The sequence below is a fragment of the Topomyia yanbarensis genome, chromosome 3 (genome assembly GCF_030247195.1).
Source record: "Topomyia yanbarensis strain Yona2022 chromosome 3, ASM3024719v1, whole genome shotgun sequence".
NCBI lineage: Eukaryota > Metazoa > Arthropoda > Insecta > Diptera > Culicidae > Topomyia > Topomyia yanbarensis.
The window spans coordinates 98,165,316-98,188,042 of NC_080672.1; the positions used below are offsets into that span (position 1 = coordinate 98,165,316).

The window sequence follows — 22,727 nt, forward strand, 5'->3', positions numbered from 1 at the left end:
TTAAATGAAGGCGTAGTTGGTTGAGTGGTAAGCGTGACAGCCACCCATCCCAGTTAGTCTGGGTGCAATCCCAGCCGAGGTCGCTGAGATTTTTCTGAGGTGTAAAATCTTCCTTCGGAAGGGAAGTAAGGCCGTTGCCTAGCAAAAGCAAGTATCGGACTAACGTTCTTCTGCGATCTACGTTCGGGCCAGGCCGGCGCCGGTTTTGTTCAATAAACACTTTAGGATTACCAGGAGTTGCACATTGAAAGATGTTTCCCTAATCCCAAGCACTACTACTGATTCCCTGTGCAACTTCAGCTAGTCTAGATCGATAACGGAGTAGCAGCTACGGGTGGTCGTACAAGGTCAAGCTCAAGCTCAAGCTCGATGGTTAAAGTCATTTTTAAATCAGAGATGAGGGCAACATGGATACCATTTGAAAGGAGGTTAGGCCATTTTGAAATCCAAGATTGCGGCCTATAGTGACCAAGAAACTGTGAAAACAACTATCAATATGGGTATCATTTGAAATAATCATAAAATACCGTAATTTATGAATTTAGGCCATTTTGAAAACAAAGATGGCGGTTTCGGGTAACCACCACAGTAAAAACCATGATCAATATATATCTATATCGCTTTTGCAATGATGGTCACTAGATGACGGAAACTGATGATTGAGGACATTTTGCAATCAATCAATCCAATATGGCGCCTTTTGGTTACCTCAAATCAATAAAGCCACCTTCGATATGACCTATTTATAGCATTCATATCGAGCAGAACCTTTTCGAATTCTTTCTGAAAAAAAAGATTCTCGTAGACTATAGACTGTGCTCGTAATGTGTTCCTATATAACCAGTGTGGAAATGTTTTACCTCTTCACCATGTCATCGGAATTGTACACAGGGAACTATTGGTAGAGGTGCAAATAAATAGCTGAATTACATATTTGATTTTAGCAATGAATTTGACAGCTTCGTACAATTATGATAGCATACTGCGGCTATCATATTTCTTTTTCAAATTTTCTTAAATTCGCAGAGTTCAGACGAAAATAATGAATCTACTAATAACAGCTTATTGAAACTGGTTGCAATGAAAAATGTTATTTGGTAGTACGTTCATCTCTATAATATTTTTGTTGCAAATTTGATTCTGATGAATAGGCTGTTATGCTGGCCAAATTTGCTAGAAACATGTAGTATGTGATAAAAATGTTGGATTGATTAGTACCAGATAAATGCGAAATGTGTGTCAATAAAACGGTCATTATTATGTGTATTATAGCAACATATCTAAATATGACAAAGAAATTGGCTGCACTGCCAACCTCGCTAGCTGCATACACTCATCTGTCATCTGGCACAAGAAAGGCATGATAACCAAAAATACGAAGCCAGTTGTCTCTTTTTGTCTTAGGTTTACCCGGATCTCATTTGACTGGTGCTCACTGGGGAAATTGAAAGCTGATCTATTCATTTGAGAGGATCAAACGAAGGAGGTTGAATATGAATTGCGACTCATTTGAAAGCAGCGGTGAGTGAAGTGCCATGCACCCAGCTTCAGATTAACAACAACTGATGCGTTAAATGAATGTGAATGCTACTGCAGACGACTGATTGACTGCGTTCATTCAGTTTCGATTGAATGAAATGAAATTTTACTGCACTGCTCATTGGCATTGGATTTAATACAAGGAGTATTTCAAGAATCTAATACTAGTTCATTATATGGCATTATCAATCAAAATAATTCCTGCTGTATCTTTCACGAAGCGTTATAAGTCAGTCAAAATTAAACTCTTGCAAGAATATCTTGCTGATTCATAAAACTACTGAGGTTAAGTCTGGAATTGTTTTTAGTTTGTCAATGAAACTTAATGATTTCTGATAACCAGGGGCGGATCCAGAAAAAAATTTCGGGTGGTGACCGAAATTTCGCTTTCAAAATGAACATTGTACAATTCGTAATACGTAATAATGTTATTTAATGAATATCAGTTTCGAATTACTTTGAGTTTGAAACCTATATAAAATTGAAACTCGTTTAAAATTTCTCAACAAGTCAAATAATTTCGGATGGAGTCCGGACCCCCAGAACCCTCCCCTGGATCCGCCACTGCTGATAACCCCAAAAAAGCAGTCCCCATGGCGATAAATAACGTAGTCCTGGAGACTAAGCAAATGAAAATGAAAAACGGGTTCTATGAATTTAGTAAAGATCTTAGAATCAAGCAACTTAGCCCAATGGGAGTGCCAACCGGCACATTGGGCTCGATACCAGTAAGACTCTAATTATGTCGTGCTGGCAGTAGAACATGGATGTGAATAACGATTTCATTCGAATGGTATTATGGGCCGACAGCCAAACTATTCAATTATCCTAGTGTGGATGGATGATTCTTCCCCGAAACAGCGAGTGAGCTAATGGTACTGGACACCCCCAATCCCATTAAAATTCGCCAAGTGCGTTCGAAGTTTGCCACCTTAGCCAGATATATGACCTGCGTTAAGCCAAAGCGAACTGAGCGCCATAATTTTTTCCGGATATTTTTAATGAAAAAATATTTTTTGGTTAATATACCAATATCATAGAAAGTTTAAGGGTACTTATTTGCTATCGATTACTATTTGAGTTCTCAGAAATAAATTGATGTAGGTATTAATAGTGCTACATTAGCTGCGATAGCGATTTTTAGTAAGGTACCTCCAAATGGCGCTTGGTCCTCTTTGGCTTAACACAGGCCATATAAGAGATAGAAATAAACTTACATAGCAAAAATTGTGTATTTTCTTACGCAGAACAAAATCTTGGAACATTTTCAAATTCTAAAAAATAACCCAGAAAAGTAATTTTGAAAAAACCTGTTTTAATCCACCTAGTGGTGCAATTGTGCCTTTCTCATTTGTTCAAACTACGAATCCATGGCGAATTATGTTCAATACAATGGTGGAATGGTATATTACATTCAGTACGATTTGCACATACATACAATGAATCAACAGCCACGATCTTGAGATTTGAGATACAAAAACATCGCTTGAAACCAGCGGCAGATCAAGGAGCAGGATCCGAGGGGTCCGAACCCTGCCGAAAATTTTCAACTTGTTCAGAAATTTTAAACTAGTTTTAATTTTGAAGTAGTTTCAAACTCAAAATCATTTCAAACCAATTTTTTGCTAGTTTTTATTAAATGAGGTTATTGCGTATTACGTAATGTGTTCATTTCGAAATTAAAATTTCAGGCCCACTAGCAAATTTTATTCTGGATCCGCCCCTAGTTGAAACAAATAGATATAATATTTAATTAGCATTAACTCAATGTTGTCTTTAAGCTAACCTATTTTATAATGCAGGTGTGTGTGAAGAGGATAAATAACCCACTACCAAACCACCCCCAGCCTATATTGGTATGCCTACTAAGTGAAGGTGATTGGGATGAGAGAGGGGCGGGTTTGAAGAGGGTGCATAAGGTGGACGTTTGAGTGGGATCTGTAGGGGGGCTTTGAGGGGAGGTGGCTACATGAGGGAGGGACATGATGGGGGTGACTGCAGAGCGTTCAGAGAAGAGTGTGTAATGTTGGGGGGGTGGGGTCAACCCCTCGCTGCATACCCCTACCTACGCCTTTATAAGTCAAAAAAATGATAATAGGATTGATAATAGGCCGGGATTAGGTTGACGATTTTCAGAGTGATTGCATAGCCTTTCTTTTTTTTTATTCAATTCGCTTATTTGATAAGGCACGTTTGCGTTAGCTTAAAGGTGCCATTTTTTCATTGTTTTACATTTTGAATTACAGTACAACATCACCACGTTGCGCGTGTGATGTTGTACTGTAGGTCTCGTGTTGTTAGGTCATTCGACAGATGTTTTGTCTCGTCTTTGAGTCGCATAAAACCATCGTTGGGGTACGGTAGGCGGAAGAGGGCACTTCTGGGAATGATACAAATGAGAAATGACGGGGGCAGTTAAATCTGGATATTGATGGTTTTAAAAAGGTGTATAAAAGGCAAATATAGAGGAGATCGCGGCTTGCCAGTACATCTCGAACCGGGACATTGGGTGATCTTCCTCGGGCCCGAAGGGAATCGAATAGTTGAGATCTGGCAGAACAGTACTCGGCGCATGCCCAGACAACATGTTCGATTTCGTGATAACCGTTGCCACAAGCGCAGATACCGCTATCCACGAGCCCAATACGCCGGAGATGTGCGTCCAGCGTGTAGTGATTGGACATGAGCCGAGACATCACGCGAATGAAATCCCGACCCACATCCATCCCCCTGAACCAAGGTTTCGCCGATACCTTAGGGATTATCGAATGTAGCCACCTTCCCAGTTCACCATTGCTCCATGAAGTTTCGAGGGTTCTCTGATGAGTAATACTGAAAAATTCGCTGAAGCTAATTGGTCTTTCATATATGCCACCTTGCAAAGCGCCCGCCTTAGCTAAAGAGTCCGAAGCGGACTCTTTAGCTAAGGCGGGCGCTTTGCAAGGTGGCATATATGAAAGACCAATTAGCTTCAGCGAATTTTTCAGTATTACTCATCAGAGAACCCTCGAAACTTCATGGAGCAATGGTGAACTGGGAAGGTGGCTACATTCATTACCTGGAATGGAGCAATGCGAGGGAACCCAAACTAAGGTAATCTTGTACGATCTTACGGACAAAGCACGCAGCGTGCCCAGATTTTCCCCAGAAAATATGGAATGTGCTTTTTAGGTTTCATTGAACGGAGAGCCTCGATTGAGCTGAGGCTATCCAAAACAATAAAGTAATGATCGGTGGGCAAAGTATCAATGACCCCAAGGGTATACTGAATAGCAGCAAGTTCTGCGACGTAAACTGAAGCAGGATCATTGAGTTTGAATGAGGCGGTGAGGTTTTGATTGAATATACCGAAGCCAGTGGAGCCATCGAGGCTTGATCCGTCGGTATAAAACATAAACAGTCGACTTCTCGAAATTTACTATAAAAGATGCTTGGGATCACTTGCGGATGTGTCGAAGAATACAGTTGAATCAGAAGCATGAAGGAGATTAACACGGTTGGGGTAATATGAAGGAGGATTGATATTTTGTGCCATGTAATCGAAGTACAAGGACATAAACCGGGTTTGAGAATTGAGCTCGACAAGCCTCTCGAAAATTGCAATTACTAACGGGTTCAAGATATCGCATCGGATGAGCAATCGATATGATTTTTCGATTTTTCAGCGGAATTACGCCCGCCAGCACTTCCAAACTGATCGTATGGGTCGAGTGCATGCAACTCTGAGCAAACATAAATACGCAAACAACAATATTGGATTCGCTCTAGCTTGATGAAATGTATGTTCGCAGCGGAGCGGAAACAGAAACTCCCGTACTCTATCACCGACAATATCGTTGTTTGGTACAGCCTGATCAAATTTCCTGGATGGGCACCCCACCATGTTCCGGTTATTGTACGGAGAAAGTTGATTCTTTGTTGGCACTTCAGTTTCAAATACCTAATGTGACATCCCCAGGTTCCTTTAGAGTCGAACCAGACCCCGAGATAATTGACAGTTGAAACCTGAACAATAGTTTGACCCATTAATTGAAGCTTGCACTGGTTTACGCTTCTTTGAAAATACGACTAGCTTGGTTTTCTCTGTGGAAAACTCGATACCCAGCTGGAGAGCCCATGCAGACAAATTGTCCAGGGTATCTTGCAATGGTCCTTGCAGATCGATGGCTTTGAGAACTGTAATAGAGACCACACCGTCATCTGCAAGCTGCCTTAGCGTACAGGAACTGACAAGTTATTCGTCAATGTCATTCACGTAAAAGTTGTAGAAAAGGGGGCTTAGACATGAGCCCTGGGGAAGATCCATGTAGCTAATTCGTGATGTAGATAAATTACCATGGGAAAAATGCATGTGTTTTTCAGACTGCAAGTTTAGCAAAAAGTTATTTAGAGTCGGCGAAAGACCATGCTGGTGCAGCTTCTCAAAGAGAATTTTGATAGAAACTGAATCAAAAGCCCCCTTTATATCTAGGAAAACTGATGCCATCTGCTCTTTGCTAGCATAGGCCATTTGAATTTCGGTTGAGAGCAACGCAAGACAATCGTTCGTCCCTTTGCCTTTGAGAAACCCAAATTGTGTATTTGACAGTAAGCCATTTGCTTCAACCCAATTGTCGAGACGAAACAAGATCATTTTCTCGAACAACTTTCCGATACAGTACAGCGTCGCAATCGGTCGATGCGAGTTGTGGTCGGAGGCTGGTTTTTGGATGGCGATGACCCTCGCTCGCCTCCAGTCATGAAGGACAATGAAACTTAATAAATAAATTCAACAAGCGTCTTTTGGCACAGTTTGGCAGATTCACTGGGATTTGGTGTTTCATTCGCGTTATCGTGAGGGGACACAGCGCGGCAGATCTTCTGTGTCGGGGCGGAATCCGCACAAACCCTCTTGGAAAAATCGAATATCGAACGGTTTAAATATTCCACGCTTTCGTTAGTACTGTTTTGGTTTCGTTAGGCCGTGCCTCAAAGAGTGCTCATCGATGTTTCTCTCGTTAGCCCGTCGACGAACCAGCGCCAGTAGCTACGTTTTATGGGTTTCATCAAACTCTTCATGCGCGTTTCTGCCATCGCGTACTGTCGGTAGCTAGGTGGTAGCCGGTTATCTCGGAAGGTCTTATACGCGGTGGCCTTCTCCGGGTACACGTCTGAGCAATCTTTGCCACACCACGAGTTGGGAGGACGCCCGCGAGAGTTCGAGTCTGGTACGCGTTTAGCCTGAGCTTGAATCGCGGTATCGAGAATCAAGCCAGTCAGGCACCCGTATTCTTCCTCCGGAGGAAGCTCTTGTGTCGACTCAACTTTTCCGGATATCGCGGACGCGTAGCTCTTCCAATCAATATTTCGTGTGAGGTCATACGAAACATTGATTGTATTCGGTGGCCCTGAACCGTTAGCAATATTAATTACGATTGGCAGATGGTCGCTGGCGTGATGATCAGAGATTACCTTCCACATGCAATCTAACCGCAGTGATGTCGAGCAGAGGGACAGGTCTAAGGCGCTCGGTCGCGCTGGAGGGGCAGGAATCCGTGTCATTTCACCCGTATTCAAAATGGTCATATTGAAGTTGTCGCAAAGCTCATGAAGTAGGGTAGATCGATTATCGTCATGAAGGCAACCCCATGCCGTACCGTAGGAGTTGAAGTCACCTTAAACTAGCTTCGGTGCGGGGAGGAGTTCCGCAATATCGCAAAGCCGTCGGTGGCTAACTAAGGCTCTAGGGGGATGTAGGTGAAAGCACTGCAAAAGTCTTTGCCTTTAAATCTGGTGTGGCAAGCGACAGCTTCAATACCTGGTGTCGAGGGGAGGTCGATTTGATTGAAAGAATAGCACTTTTTGATCCCCAAAAATACTCCTCCATAAGAGTCTTCTCGATCCAAGCGAATAATATTAAAATTATGGGAGTGTAGGTCTATTTCTGAAGTAAGCCATGTCTCGCATAGTGCAAATGCATCGCATTTCAAGTTATTTAGTAAGATTTTAAAGAAATCGATTTTCGGGATAATGCTTGATATTCCACTGTACAACAGTAATTAAACCCGTGACCTCGTTCGATGAATTAGCCATCGAAGGATACAATCGCTTAGGACCTATTGGGGCGCTAACATCGACTCGGACCACTATCTGGTGATTGGTTAAACTGCGTCCAAAACCGTATCCGTAGTGAACAGTGTAAGATACCGGCGCCCGCCGCAGTATAACCTGGATCGACTGAGGGAAACCAGCGTCGCGACAACGTACGCGCAGCATCTTGAAGCAGCGCTGCCACCGGAGGAGGAGCTCATCGATGGTCCCCTTGAGGACTGCTGGACCAGGACTAAAGGAACCATAAGCAGCACTGCGGAGAGCGTCCTGGGATATGTACAGAGGAGTTGACGGAACGATTGGTTCGATGGCGAGTGCCAAGAGATATTGGACGAGAAGAATGCGGCACGCGCAGCGACGTGGCTTCAAGCCACTCGTCAGAACGTGGAGTCATATCGACGGAAGCGAAAACAGCACACTCGTTTTTTCAGAACAAAAAGCGCCGCCTGGAAGAGCCTGAGAGAGAGGAGATGGAGCTACTGTATCGCTCTCAAGAAACATGGACGTTCTTCAAGGAGCTGAATGACTCTCGCAACGGTTTTGTGCCGCGAAATGTGTAGAGACAAGGAAGGTGGCTTCTTGACGGACGAACGTGAGGTGGTCGAAAGGTGGAGGCAGTACTACAATGAACATCTGAATGGTGCGCAGGCGGATAATCGGGCGTTCGAGGAGGAAGATTGTGTCAGTGTCGCAGCCGACGGGGATGAACCGGCGCCCACTAAGAATGAGGTTAACGAGGCTATTCAACAGCTCAAGAACAACAAGGCAGCTGGAGAGGAAGGTCTTGGAGCGGAACTCTTCAAGGTGGGTCCGCAGAATCTGACGGTATGCATGCACCGAATAATCGAAAGAATCTGGGACAGGGAACAGCTACCGGAGGAGTGGAAGGAAGGGATCATTAGCCCGATATACAAGAAAGGCGACAAATTGGACTGTGAAAACTACAGAGCGATCACGGTGACAAATGCCGCTTACAAAGTGCTATCCCAGATTCTGTTCCGGCGCCTATCACCGCTGGTAGATGGATTTGTCGGGAGTTATCAGGCCGATTTCATCAACGGCAGATCAACAAACGACCAAATCTTTACTAAACGGCAAATCCTCCAAAAATGTCGTGAATACCAGGTCCCGACACATCAACTGTTCATCGACTTTAAAGGCTGATATGACACGGTGGACCGTGTGGTGCTATGGAAAATGATGGACGAGAACGGCTTCCGTGGGAAGCTGACAAGACTGATTAAGGCTACGATGGATGGTGTATGGTGTTATGTCAAAATTTCGAGCAACCTCTCGGGTCGGTTTGAAACACGCAGGGGACTAAGACAAGGCGATGGGCTGCCCTGCTCGCTGTTCAATATAGCGCTGGAAGGTGTAATGCGGGGCACGATTTTCACGAGGTTCGGACAGTTCGTGTGCTTCGCTGACGACGTTGACATAATCGGTAGAAACAAAGAGACGGTAGCAGATCTGTACACCCGACTGAAGCGCGAAGCAGCACGAGTAGGACTGAAGATAAATGTGTCTAAGACGATGTACATGCTGGCTGGCGGAACCGATCGCAATAGGGAACGATACGTCGGAATTATTGGGTCAACTCTACATCTATGCATCGGAATGTATACTGTGTAAACGAAGCTTTCTGCTGTTGGAATATAGGAACTCCCTGTATGGTGGTCATGATTTGATTCGCTTCATGTCTGTCACATTCAACGAAGTGTTTGCAGATTTCGATTTCAACATTTCATCTACTACCATCAAGAATCGGCTCTTAAGGAGTTTCTGACTTGCCAGATATTTACTGACGACTTTTTAATTTGTATTTTTATTTCTTGCTTTTCTATATTTTTTACATTTGTTTACTTTATTGTATTGGTTTATTTTTGTTATATATTTTTGTTATATTTTTTTCTCTATTTATTGCATTGTGTATTAAATTGAAAAGACATAGGGTTTTTATGCCAATTTGAGGAGTGGTAATGTTTCACTCAAATTCGCTTTTCCCTATCCCCCTTAGTCATTAAGACCAGCTAGGTCAGATGAAAATAAATAAATAAATAAATAAATAAATAAATAGATAAGAGTTTGAGATGATGTATGTTTTCTTCCGTTGCTGCGACTGATGCTGAAAGCAAACGTTTGCACTCCAGTATCTTCACTGGCTTAAGCATGGGGTCTTTGAAACAGCCTATGTTGCAGCAGCTTCTCGCAACTCAGACTCGAATCGGAAACGACCCCATAGACTTCAACCAATTTAGCTGGAATATACACTCTGTACTGCTTCATAAGAGACCCGTAGCCAGCAATATCATTTGCCTGATTTAAGCTGTTTACAACCTCCCGAAGCTTATCAGGGCAAATTTTCGATATTTCTGTCACGGCCGAATACCGATCCGTCAGATCTCGAGAAATCTGCAACAGATTCAAACACTTTTTGTCATTGGTCCGGAAGTAGATCACGAAGGTCCCGGTGGCTGAGCTTGGATATACTTTGAGCAGGGGAGCAGATTTTGTTTCGACATTCATCTCATCTTAAGGTGAGCCGCCGTCAGGGGAAGTCAATTTTGCACGGGCCTATTGCCCAGTGCACGTTAGTGGGAGAACCAAGAAAGGGAAACGAAAAATAATCCTTAACTTGTGTATGAAAGGGTATCCAGACGGCTTACTAGAAGAACACTGCTTCACTGGTCACTGGCTGGCTAACGGTACTCAGAAACAGAAACACAAAAGAAGGGAAAAAACTGAAACCTCGACATGGCGGAGAGTGTGCAAGATAACCTTGAACGCGGATTAGCACTATTCTTTGTCGCTATACACTGCACGGACTGGCAACAAAACACTTGTGACCGAGCGCTCGAAAACAAATGAAACGCTCCTGTGGCTTTATTAAGTTAGGATTTCTGCCCTTCACGTACAAAGACTGGTTTCACCAAAAATTGTCCCGATAGTGAGAAATTTTGGTGTTTGCCCAATTTTTTCCTTAGGGTGAAATATACTATAGTGCTTTCGCATAGGCCTGCTAAGCCAAGACAAGTTTCTGCTTTACTATGTCTTATCGGCATAAACAGAACTTCTGCTCGGACGTGACATCACGTTTGACCAGTCATGTATGTATTTTAATTTTACGGATTTAGCGTCAAGCCGGTGCTAATCTATTCCGACAATACGTTAGTGTCAGTTTCTGATGAGACGGAGTCGAAACGCACCCATGACTTTATTATATCGCTACTATTCAGCGTGCTGAGTATTATTCGTGTGATCTTTGTGAATCCGATTACGGAATTACATAAAATTTGACATGAAACTGCGCTGCAGTAATTGAATTGTTTATCAGGATTTTTGGTTCTCAATACATAGTTCAACATAAAAAGAGCTATAGAGTTTGGTGGGTCGATTAAAGGGAAAATACAACCAGGCCCGACGAAAGGGGGGGGGGGGTCTGGTGGGGGCAACTGCCTTGGGGCCCGGGTCAATTTTCGGGGCCCGCATTTTTAATTGAAAATTAAAGATGTGGGTAGAGATTGAAGGAAATGAAGATGAGTATCTCCTAAATACTAAAAAAACAATACTTAATTGCAATATTATATTTATTTGCCTCATTGAAAAAGCGAAGCGAATTGAAAAAGAAAATCTTGAAGGTTGAACTAATTATGTAAATTATGTGAATGCTATGATATGTTTTTACATTTCTTACAAAAGAAATGTATAGGATTCGCTCAAACTTTGAAAACTTTTTCCGAGGCTCGGAGGGCCAAGGCTCATATACCAATCGACTCAGCTCGACAAATTGAGACAATGTCTGTATGTGTGTGTGTGTGTGTGTGTGTATGTATGTATGTACAAAATGTCATGTAATTATCTCAGCAATGGCTGAACCGATTATAATGAAATTAGTTTCAAATGAAAGGCCTAACGTTGCCACTTGACACTATTATTTTTGATTTTCGATATGTTGTTTACTTTCTGAGATATGGGCCATTGTATCAAAACACAGCAGGTTTTTTGCAAATAACTTTCGAACAATACAATATTGTCCCACAAACTGCACATAAATGGAAAGCTTGTAAAAATACCTTTCTAACAAGCTATAGATTGTCTAAATTTGTGCACGAGCGGCGGAGATATTAAACATTTTGTATTTTTAGTCCTCGCTTATTAATTTCCACTAATTAAAAATGAGATTGTTTCATACAGAGTATTGCTTTACTGGTGTTTTAGGGGCAAAACTAAACCGATTTTGAATATCGGGGTATGAAAACACATCTACGTGATTCAAGGAATTCGATGTTGAGAACATTTTGTGAATTACCTTTATAATAAATGAACTATTTCTCAAAATACAATACATAAGTTCACTTCAAAGACAAAATAATGTGTTGATAAAGAAACAGTGAGTTCTAGTATTTATTCCTTGGATTAGGCATTGCGTTCAATCATGAGGTAAATGTTGTATGGTATATCAATACACAGATCAACAAGTAATTCACCTAGTAGTGAGATAAAAGATTTCTAATATAATTATACTTGTCGCGTCACCGAAAGCGAGTTTTTGGTTGAAGCCCAAAAATCTAGCGAAAATTTAGCTCTTTTGCAAGATTTAGGTTATACTGGTTATGGCGCAAAACTTACTACTTACATTATTTAAGATAAGAATGTAAGAATCAATATATCATAATAATATACCTATAAAAATAATGTCACTGCATTAACCATCATTTGCCATTCCTCACAGCCCCCCCCCCACCAATCTCTCTCTCTCTCTCTCTCTCTCTCTCTCTCTCTCTCTCTCTCTTTCTCTCTCTGTCTCTCTTCCATTGCATCTATCTAGCTATTTCTGTATCCATTTCTAAGTTGTGTGATAAGATCTTCTGCCAATCTGAAATGTTTATTAATTGTAATTGAGAAGGTTTTAGAAAACAAAACCATTTTTTGTCTGCTGCTACATCAACTCAACTTTAATTCAATTGTATTCAAAGCCTGTATCTACACTATAATTAAGGAAATTCATGGCTATAAGAAAAATATTTGGCTTAACTGGGTAATATGAAAGTTTGACGATGGAAATTTTCAAAAGAGTCATTCTACGAGCGATATTTAAACTATTCGTATCTCTATTGAATTTTAAATGAAATATTTGCTCAAAGACTGAAAGCTGAAGCCAGCAGGATTGGAATTGCCATCAACGTTTCGAAGACAAAATACATGAGAGGAAGAGGTTCTAGAGACGACAATGTGAACCTCTCACCCGAGTTCGGATTGACGGTGACGAAATCGAGATGGTCGACGAATTCATGTATTTGGGCTCACTGGTAACCGACGACAATGATAACAGCAGAGAAATTCAGAGACGGATCTTAGCGGGAAATCGTTCCTACTTTGGACTCCAGAGGACGCTCCGGTCGAACAAAATTCACCGCCGCACGAAGTTGATTATCTTCAAGACGCTGATTAGATCGGTGGTCCTCTACGGCCACGAGACCTGGACTATGCTCGTGGAGGATCAACGCCTTGGAGTTTTCGAACGAAAGGTGTTGCGTACCATCTATGGTGGCGTTCAGATGGAAGACGGAACGTTGCGCAGGCGAATGAACCATGAGTTGTATCAGCTGCACATTCGTTGTATTGGTACGAACTTTCATAAAAAATAACGGATCAAAGACCAAAAATATCCACAACTTAGATCCAGGAAAAGAAGTCTCCCAAAGTACCCACTCTCGATGGGGGATGCAACTACAATGTGTCTTCTAACTTATCGTCGTCCATATTTGGATATACTGAGTAGTTTGAACTATTTCTTTTTCACGGTAATGGTCTGTATAGGACTTATTTATCCATATTTCCTGCACGAGAATTCCGAACGAAACAATATGAAAGCTATGAGGATGAATGGAAAGAGACTGCATTGCAATCAACTGAATGCACGGCTTTTATGCTATCGACATGGCCTAGACATTTCACACTATTTACTTCAATGCAAATAAAAACTTTGAAATATCTACCTGTCTCATTCACGAATCGCATTCTCCCTGTCGTTCTCTGTTCAAGGGGCTTGGAAGCACATGTGACCTTGTCTCATTTTACTATATTCAATAGCGCGTTAAAATACTGGACCAGTAAATTCTATTCTGTGCATAAATCTTTTATTCGGGAATATGTGCCAAAAAGTAAACTTCGAATTCGTCAAGTAAAGAAGCATGAAAACAAAAAGAATAAAACCAAAAAAAATGGAAGTCCTAGAAAGTCCATTGCATATTTATTAGCCTTTTATCCGAAGATGAGATTTTCAAAAACATTTCAAAACTTTCTGATGCAATGGTTCTCAAATTCGTACAATCCGGTTTATTCATTTTCTTTATTCAAAAATGTTTTTGGATTCAAATATATGACCATTTCATTTTAATTAATTATTTCATTCCGCATCTTTTTATTCGTTTTGTTCATCTGTGTTCATTTTACTTATTTAATTCGTTTCATTCTTTGGATTCACTCTGATCAGTTTACTCTTTTTGTGCATTTTACTCATATCAGTCATTGTTTTCATTGTATGCATTTTATTCATTTTTTCCAGTTTATTCATTTTGTTCAGTTTCTTCATTTTAATAATCTGACTACTTTTTCAGTTTTAATCTTTTCATCCAAATAATTTATTTGATTCAATTTATTTCTTTATATTAATTTATAACCTTTTACCATTCAATGCATTTAATTCTGCTCATTCTCTTCTTTTTATTCATTTTATCACTTCAGCTCATTTTGTTCATTTGATTCGTTTGTTTTATTTATGCATTTCATTTATTTTTTACTTTATTCATTTTGTTCATCCATTCTTTTTATTCATTTGATCCATTTCATTAATTTGATTCATTGTATTCACTGGATGAATTAAATCAATTTGATTCATTTAATTTATTTGATTCATTTAATTAATTTGATTAATTTGATTCATGTGATCCATGTTTATGTTTATTACCTTCACCAACAGGCCCTTTTGGCCCCAATGGTGGTTGTTTAAACTAATTACATTTAAAAATTCATTTTATTCATATGATTCATTTGATTCATTTGATTCATTTGATTCATTTGATTCATTTGATTCATTCGATTCATTCGATTCATTTGATTCATTTGATTCATTTGATTCATTTGATTAATTTGATTCATTTGATTCATTTGATTCATTTGATTCATTTGATTCATTTGATTCATTTGATTCATTTGATTCAGTTGATTCATTTGATTCATTTGATTCATTTGATTCATTTGATTCATTTGATTCATTTGATTCATTTGATTCATATGATTCATTTGATTCATTTGATTCATTTGATTCATTTGATTCATTTGATTCATTTGATTCATTTGATTCATTCATTTGTGTATATCATAATTTTGATTTCCATTAATTTTTCTACTCATTTTATGAATTTAAAAACCTATTGTTTCATTTTTTGCTTTACTTTTTGTTGATTTCTATAATTTATTCAGTTTATTCGAGATTTTATTCGTGCAAGACTAGAAATTAATTCTGCAAACTAATCCAATAGTGAAATGTGTAAGAAATGTCTCATCTCACTGCTAGGTGGATTAAATCAGTTTTTTTAGTTAAAATAAAGGGTATAGTCATATCCTCTAAAAAGATGTTTTGTGATGAGCACAATATTACAAGATTGAATGCTCCAAAATATATGGTTACAAAATATATTTTGTTACTATATAGTACATCACGAGAAATAAAGCCCATTAGAATAAAATAAATTGACTCTTTGATTTAAATTAAAAGGTTTGATTTAATCAATAAATAATTTTCTTTTATTCAAATAACATGTGCTTGTTTCACACAAAAAATTATTAATGAATTAATTTATTTTCAATCGAGGAAATCATTTAATTAAATTGGAACTTTGGGATACATCTACCAAAATATCCATTTAATAAAATTAGCAAGATTTGTTGCCTGATTTTTTTTGAAAATCAATATAATTATTGATTATTTTAAACAAATGTGTGAGTGAAGCAAAAACCTGCTATAATTGCTTTAAAATGACTGAAATTGTTAACCCCTCCATACCCATGTTGTTTATAAACTACAGCGTTTTCAAATAGCCACAACTTTCGATTTGGGGAAGATTTGTTAATAGAAATACGGAAAGTTAATAACTATTGCCATTCATTTGAGCACTAATAGTCATAATTATTAACTGTAGAATTGAAGTTATTTTAATTAGTCTGATTCTGTTTCATGGGATCAATGCTGTCAGGATAGTTTTAATTAACCCTCAAAAAGGCAACCGGGTCTCAGAGGCCCGGCACGTTACAATTTTTTAGTTACAAAAAAGTGTGTATGCAGTACAAGCTTGGGCATGGAAATTTTGATAAGTAGCTTTGAAATCTATAACAAAAATAAAGAATTGTGAAATTTTCATCTATGGAGTGATGCGCAGTTATGTTTGAATTTTTTACATGCACAAAAAGGCAAGCCGGGCCTGGCAGGCCCGGTGTGCATGCAATATTTACTAGGACTACCACGGGTTTTATACATTAATAATTATCTAAAAAAAAAACATTTTGATGAGTTCAGCTTCATATTAGCATGATTTTTTTCATGTTTTGATTGATTTTATCTTTTTACCTATAAGAAAAAAATCTTGAAAGTTTGAGCGAGTTCTATACATTTCTTTTATAAGAAATGTAAAAATAGCATACGATAATGACGTGTGTCATATTTTTTTTTGGATAAATACTTTTATTTCACCCACTGTGGTCTACTTGACAATTATTTGGAAACAACATAACCTAACTCTGTCGTTATTGTCTACTTTTGTTGTCTATTCTTTGTGTTATAGTTGTCATAATTATTCAAATTGTAGGATCTAAAAGCAACAAAAAATTGAAATGGCTATAAGACGATATGCCCATGTTTTCAATCGTCTTAAAGAATCTGAAATAATGGAAGAAATTCGAGCAAATTCAACAGCAGACGATTCAAAACTGATTTGCAAAGCGAGGAAGAAGATGTGAATGATATTGCTTCCGACGATGAATCTGATGCAGAAAAATATGAATATGTACTTCGGTTATGCACCAGAAGAAATTAATAGCAACCCAGAAACATTTATTGGTGGTGTTCAAACGAAATGGAGCTCAGAACCAATCGACAGTCGACATGATCTTCCGAGTACTCACCTTTTGGGAAAAAAATTTGACCTTTTTACATACATCGCCTTATACGCTGAAATCGGGATTTGCTGCGTGTTCGTACTCATCATCCTGTAATTCCGGAACAGGAAGTCGGATCAATTAGAAATTCAACAGCAGCCAATGGGAATGCTGTACCTTTCATTTGAAACCAAGTTTGTAAAAATCGGTAAAGAATTCGCTGAAAAATAGGTATGACATTATCTTAGGAACTTGGTAAGTTCCCCCGGGGCATCAAGAACCGCCATAGCTGGCCAATGTGGTCGAAGTGCCTTCGGTGGGTCATTAATGATCTAGACATGCAAAGCCAAGTAATGTTGCACATATTTTAATATATATTGCATCATTTGGACATCATGGTGTTATCATTTTCTATGGAAATTTGCTGTGTGATTGTACTCTTCGACACGTAACTCCAGAACCGAAAGTCGGATCAATACAAAAATCAATAACGACCGATGGGAAGGCTGCACCTTTCATTTGAAACTAAATTGGTACAAATCGGTCCAGCCACCTCAGAGAAAAATTTTCGAGATTGTTTGCCACATACATACATCCATACATACACACACATACAGACATTTTACGATCTCGACGAACTGAGTCGAATGGTATAAGAGATTTGGCCCTGCGGCTCTCGGTTAAAAAGTCGAAATTTCGACCGATTGCATAACCTTTCTATATGAGAACGGCAAAAAGGAGCTTGAATTTAGACGGGCCCGAGAGGCCCGGCTTGCCCTTTAATGTTAGGATTTTAGCTTGCCTTCACAAGGGTTAACGGTGAAAGTTGAAATTGGGATATATCTGCGTTATCTTGAAATAATACTGAAAACTGTTGAAATTCATCAATTGAACGTCTTTTCCGTTCAGGTCATAATGACATCTGCAATAGCTGCATTCAGTACCTCAAAATCAACAGAAAGCAACAAGAAAGCAAACAAGGCAGTATTAATGATGGCAACATAAACGCTTATCAAGGCTGCATAAATGATGACGGTATTAACGTGTATGCTATCTCCCGTCGTGAAAAACAGCTTCAATTGTAATGGTAAGACACGCGCAAGTGGTTCTGATGGACAACCACTAATATTCGTTTATTTATTTTTGTTTTTCATCTATCAAATGAATAAAAGACACACGACTCTGTTCAGCTGACGCATAAATCATAAGAAATAGTTTGAATTAAAAGGTACAATAGCCTAATGGCTATTTAAATAAGAAGTTAGTTTAGTTTTAGTCCTGGGGCCCGGCGCGGCTCTCGACGGCCCTTAATACAGCAGTGTTTTTGGAATTTCTGGCAAAAAAGCGATACAAACTGAACTCTGGTATCCAAAACATCACAGCGAAAGTTTATAAACCTAAAGCGGTTTAAGCCGAATTTGAGTGACAATATCCCCTTGGGAGTGCTGATATATCCGCTCATCGGGAAATATCTTTCATTCCTTTGGAAATGATGACTACTTCTGTATTGTATTCTGTGTGTCGTTATTTTCCGTATCCCTAACCTTACCGCTTCCCCATTCCTTCTCGTCCAGGAAAATGATTCAAAAATAAATTACGACAAGGCACAAATCTTCAATCAACATGGGAAAAGCGCCGTTTTAGCCAGTCGCTACTGATTCCAAATTTCCAACGTTTCGATCTTGTAAGATTTCCGAAGAACCAGATAAAAAACGTATTGGGCAGTTGGTTATCAAACGTCGGTTATGCCGGTGTGTCGTTTGCTCAGAATGTAGCTATGTTTGTCAATCATGGGTCTACCTTTACAAAAATTAACTGCGAACATGTTCAGCGAAAATAGCATCGGTGGTAAAATTTTGACATTCGTTTGAGCAAACTAGAACTTCTGGCCTGGTTTTTCAGGCGTTCACACAAGATGTGTAACTTTTTTTAGTGTGTCTAGTTAGTATGACAAGTACTGATGAAGTCGTAACACAAAATCCGACTTAATTTAAGCCATTACAGTTTTATTTGTGAAGGTTGTCGTGTCATGTTGGATAAAATTTTATGTTCCAATGACGGTTGTTTTTAGACCAATCTATTTGAGCTCAGAAGCTAATGCATTATGAATGAAGTTTACTGCTCAGTTCGTAAAAAAAGAGCTGGGCTCTATCCCTAGTACTATCACTTATAGGGCTCTGATGTATCTAAAAACGATTATAACTAATCCATAGTTAATAATTCGTGCAAAACTTTCGACGATGCCATGCGAAGGTACATCAGAGTACACTATTGATCCCATATTCGTTCAACCGCCAGAGTAAAACAGCCAAAGAACTCGCAAAAGCGTATTAATATCCTGCTGTGAGGAGCTCATAAAACGAAATTAGTGCTGGTTTTTGCTTGCTTGCTTGCTTAGTAGCACTGCTGTACGTGCGCATTATTCCGCATCCACACACACACATCGAGCAGCAGCACGAGGAGACTGTATGATTGGATGAACTCTGACAGTGGCAAGTTTTGGCAAATCATATATCTAGCTCGATAATCCAAAGCTGTCCATGTGCATACGTGGACGGAAGCAGCCAGGACAAAACCCATGGGTGGTTCCTGCTGGTCCGGTATAATTGGGACAGAAATTGCGTTCCCGATCGATAAGTTTGATTAACGTTTGGCAAATTGGCCAGCATCCGTTTCATTAGAGCCCGAACCCGCAAGGGGTAAATTTGAAGCGAAATTGTGGCCGTAAAATTCACCCCATTGATTTCGTTTTCAGTGCCGTTAATGGGCCGCTGTTTTTCGGATATAAAAGAAGCAAAATATTGGCGAGCTTATACACTTTCGGGATCAACTTTGTGGTATTTTTTATGTATTCTAGTGCCTCCCGCGGGAAAGCAAGATTGGATTTTTATCGTAGGGTTAAACTAATACAATTCAGAAATTATCGACTGTCCGGCGAATTAATTTTAAAATTGATTTCCTCTAGTTTGTGAAACAGTTGCGAACTTAATTATTTCATATACCATGGTGGTCTGCTGACTAAAAGAATCGTAACCGCAAATGTTTTTCAGTTGGCAATCTGACAAAATTAATCTATAATTAATTATAGTTGAATGACAGTTTGAATCTGTTATCGGCAGAAAGTCGTATTCCAATTAGCATACGGGAACGACATAATTAAATGCTTGGTAATGGACATCATTAATTGCATGACGACACAAAAGGCTCATTCAAATACTCAGCTAATTCGTTCGACCAAAGCACCAATCACAGATGCTTCATATAAATCGGGGACTCAAGCATCTATTCAGACGTAATCATCTTTGTCAATTTTGGTTAGAATTATCTCATGATTTAAAAAAATAAGTCGTCGGACCGTTTAAGTTTATTCGTCGTCTGGAGGTACCAAGGTTGAGGTAGCTGAACTGTAGCTGGCAAAGAACTGAATTTATGCTCGTTATTTACGGTATTTATTATGCGAATATTTTATCCTATGTTTGTGTTTATTCATCTCATCCTACCGAGATGCAAGCAGAGTTCACTCTTCGCCAGCCAGACTCTGTGCAATCTTGCCAGGCCTGTAGAGTTATGTGGGTTCATAAATTCAAAATCATCCTCATTTTTTCAGCTGAATGGACCTGTGCTTAAGGATTGTGAATGAGTTCAAAAGAGAAGAGGTCAGCCTTATCGTGGCCGGCTTGAATTCGCTCCTGTGATGCATATACAATGTGATTGAAGGGATGAATCCGTTTTATCAAATAGTTAGCATAATTGGAAGCATTGTGGGCAACGAAGGAAATAAAATTGAAATGGTTCAAGCTTACCTTAATTTGTTATTCTACTCACCTCGGCTTCCAACCATTTTTCCGGCCACGTGGGATGCCTATCTCTTTCAATTTTCATCGACAGATCTTTGTAAGGTTGCAGTGAACCAAAGTTCTGTCTGAAAATCGGCCGCCAGGACTCGAAATCGATGCAGCCGACACCTTTCGGGATGGAGCGAGGAAAATTATGTGTTAGGTGTTTCACAACCGAATGAAAAGTATTACCGGAAAATTGTGGATCTGTCACCAGCTCGCTGATGTGGGCTCGGAATATTTCCAAGTGTTCGGTTAGGTTACCTTCCTGGGGGACACCACCGTTTCGCTTATACAGCGCCCGGTTGGAGCTTCTTTCCAGCAGAGCTGGGAACTTTCCCGGATCGTACAGGATGGAGATCACGCTGCCGCGAAAGGAATCGTTGCTGTTCTGGCGTACACCGTAGGCCAACCCAACACCGGAGAAATCCATCTGATACTGGTTGCACATAAAGGTGGGAATGTTCCAGTACACGTCGAAAGCTCTGGAAAGGGGGAAATATAATACAGACACGTGAACAAAATGGTATGACACATTCCGCGGCATTGTACATCAGAAGGACATTTTTGTACTATTCTGTTGGTACATCCTAAACAGCACGCTACCATTTCTGTTTTAGCGCTCACTCAAACGTGCCCGAAATCAATCATTTTTAAACATGGTGCGTTTCGCGTACAATTTGATTGAGCAAAATTTGGAATTTCCTTAGGAGCGTCTGTACAAGGTTTTCCCTTGTTCAGCGGCTGATCACAGTATTGATAGGTAGGAATCTGCTCTAGGTACGTGATCAGTGTTCGTTGAGAATATACAATACCTTGAACGGGTATGCATGGAATGGTCAAGTAGGAGGGAATAGGTTTTGTCCGACGCATGAATGCCGTTGCCATGGTGTGTGTTCTACACACACACACACACACACACATTTATCTGCTAAACACCTCTTTAAAGGGTGTACTACATCAAATTGCATCACGAAAATAACGCTGTAGAAAATAGCCGATTGTGTATTTTCTCTTGAAAGTTCGGGTGAAAGTGGTTTACAGTGTATTGTTTATACTGTATTTGTATCGCTGTCAGTATTTCGAAAATTGGTGAAAATGGCGTCACCCGAAAAGCAGCACCGCGAATTGATTTTGCGCAAGCACCTGGAAAATCCTTACCTCTTATCGTTACATCGGTGAATTATTTGTTATTTACTTACTCGTCTTTGATATTGCATCATACAGACTACTCCTTGATTAACTTAAATTCCTAATTCTGTTCTTAAAAATTGATTTTGTAATGTCGAAGTCAAAGGCAAAATAAACATTATTGAATGTTCTGACACATGAGCTGAGTGGCTGGTTGTACCCGTAGGTTGTCCGGTGAAAAGGTACGAAAGGAAAGGCGTGGTCGCGCAGCGGACGACTTGGGACACTGATGTTTAAAGCTTGCAACAACATCGAGCAATTTATGTTGCCTACCAATAAATCGAATACCAGTTAGTCGTTAGGAAGCTGACTCGTCGAGAAATTAATGTTTGAAGGCCAATAAGTGGCATCGGCTCTCGTAATCAGGTAAATGGTACGGATTCCTCCATGGAAGCTGCCTCAAGGCGTAACGAAGGAAGCTTCTCTGAACGCTTTCAATTCAAAGCGACAGCGCATAATTTTTTTCTCATGCATAATTTTTTTCACAAAACACATGAGATTAGTTGTTGTCGAACGTTGATCCACAAAACCGTGCTGAAACTCAGAGATGATTGGTTGTGATGCGCGATACAAGGCCTTGTGAACTATTACCTCAAATACTTTTACGATGCAGTTTAGGATGGAAATTCCACGATCATTTTCTACGTTGTGAATATCACTTGTTTTGTAGATTGAAAGCCGTTTTCCAGGCTTCCGGAAAGGTTGCCTCCGAAATTGATAGATTGAAGATGTGCGCTATGGGAAGTGACAAAGCATTAGCACATTCTTTTATGAAAAGTGGTGGCAGACCATCGACTTCAGTACCTTTTCAAGTATCAACTTTCGTGAGGGCGCTGTAAACTTCTTCTTGGGCGACTACACCTTGTGGCCATGTTGAAGGAAGCATTGAGTTCTACTGCAGTTCTTCGGAGATAT

At 39.7% G+C, this 22,727-nt stretch overlaps 1 protein-coding gene across 1 annotated transcript in view; it reads right to left on the reverse strand.

The window, feature by feature from the left end:
* The window catches only part of LOC131694213 (hyaluronidase A-like), a 75,087-nt gene that overhangs the window by 19,667 nt on the left and 32,693 nt on the right, over positions 1-22,727 (reverse strand). The window contains exons 2-3 of the mRNA XM_058982721.1: positions 20,814-21,106; positions 20,611-20,750 (exon numbers count right to left, since the gene is read on the reverse strand). Coding sequence (XP_058838704.1) covers positions 20,611-20,750; positions 20,814-21,106 — 433 coding nt within the window. The remainder of the gene's footprint in view (positions 1-20,610; positions 20,751-20,813; positions 21,107-22,727) is intronic.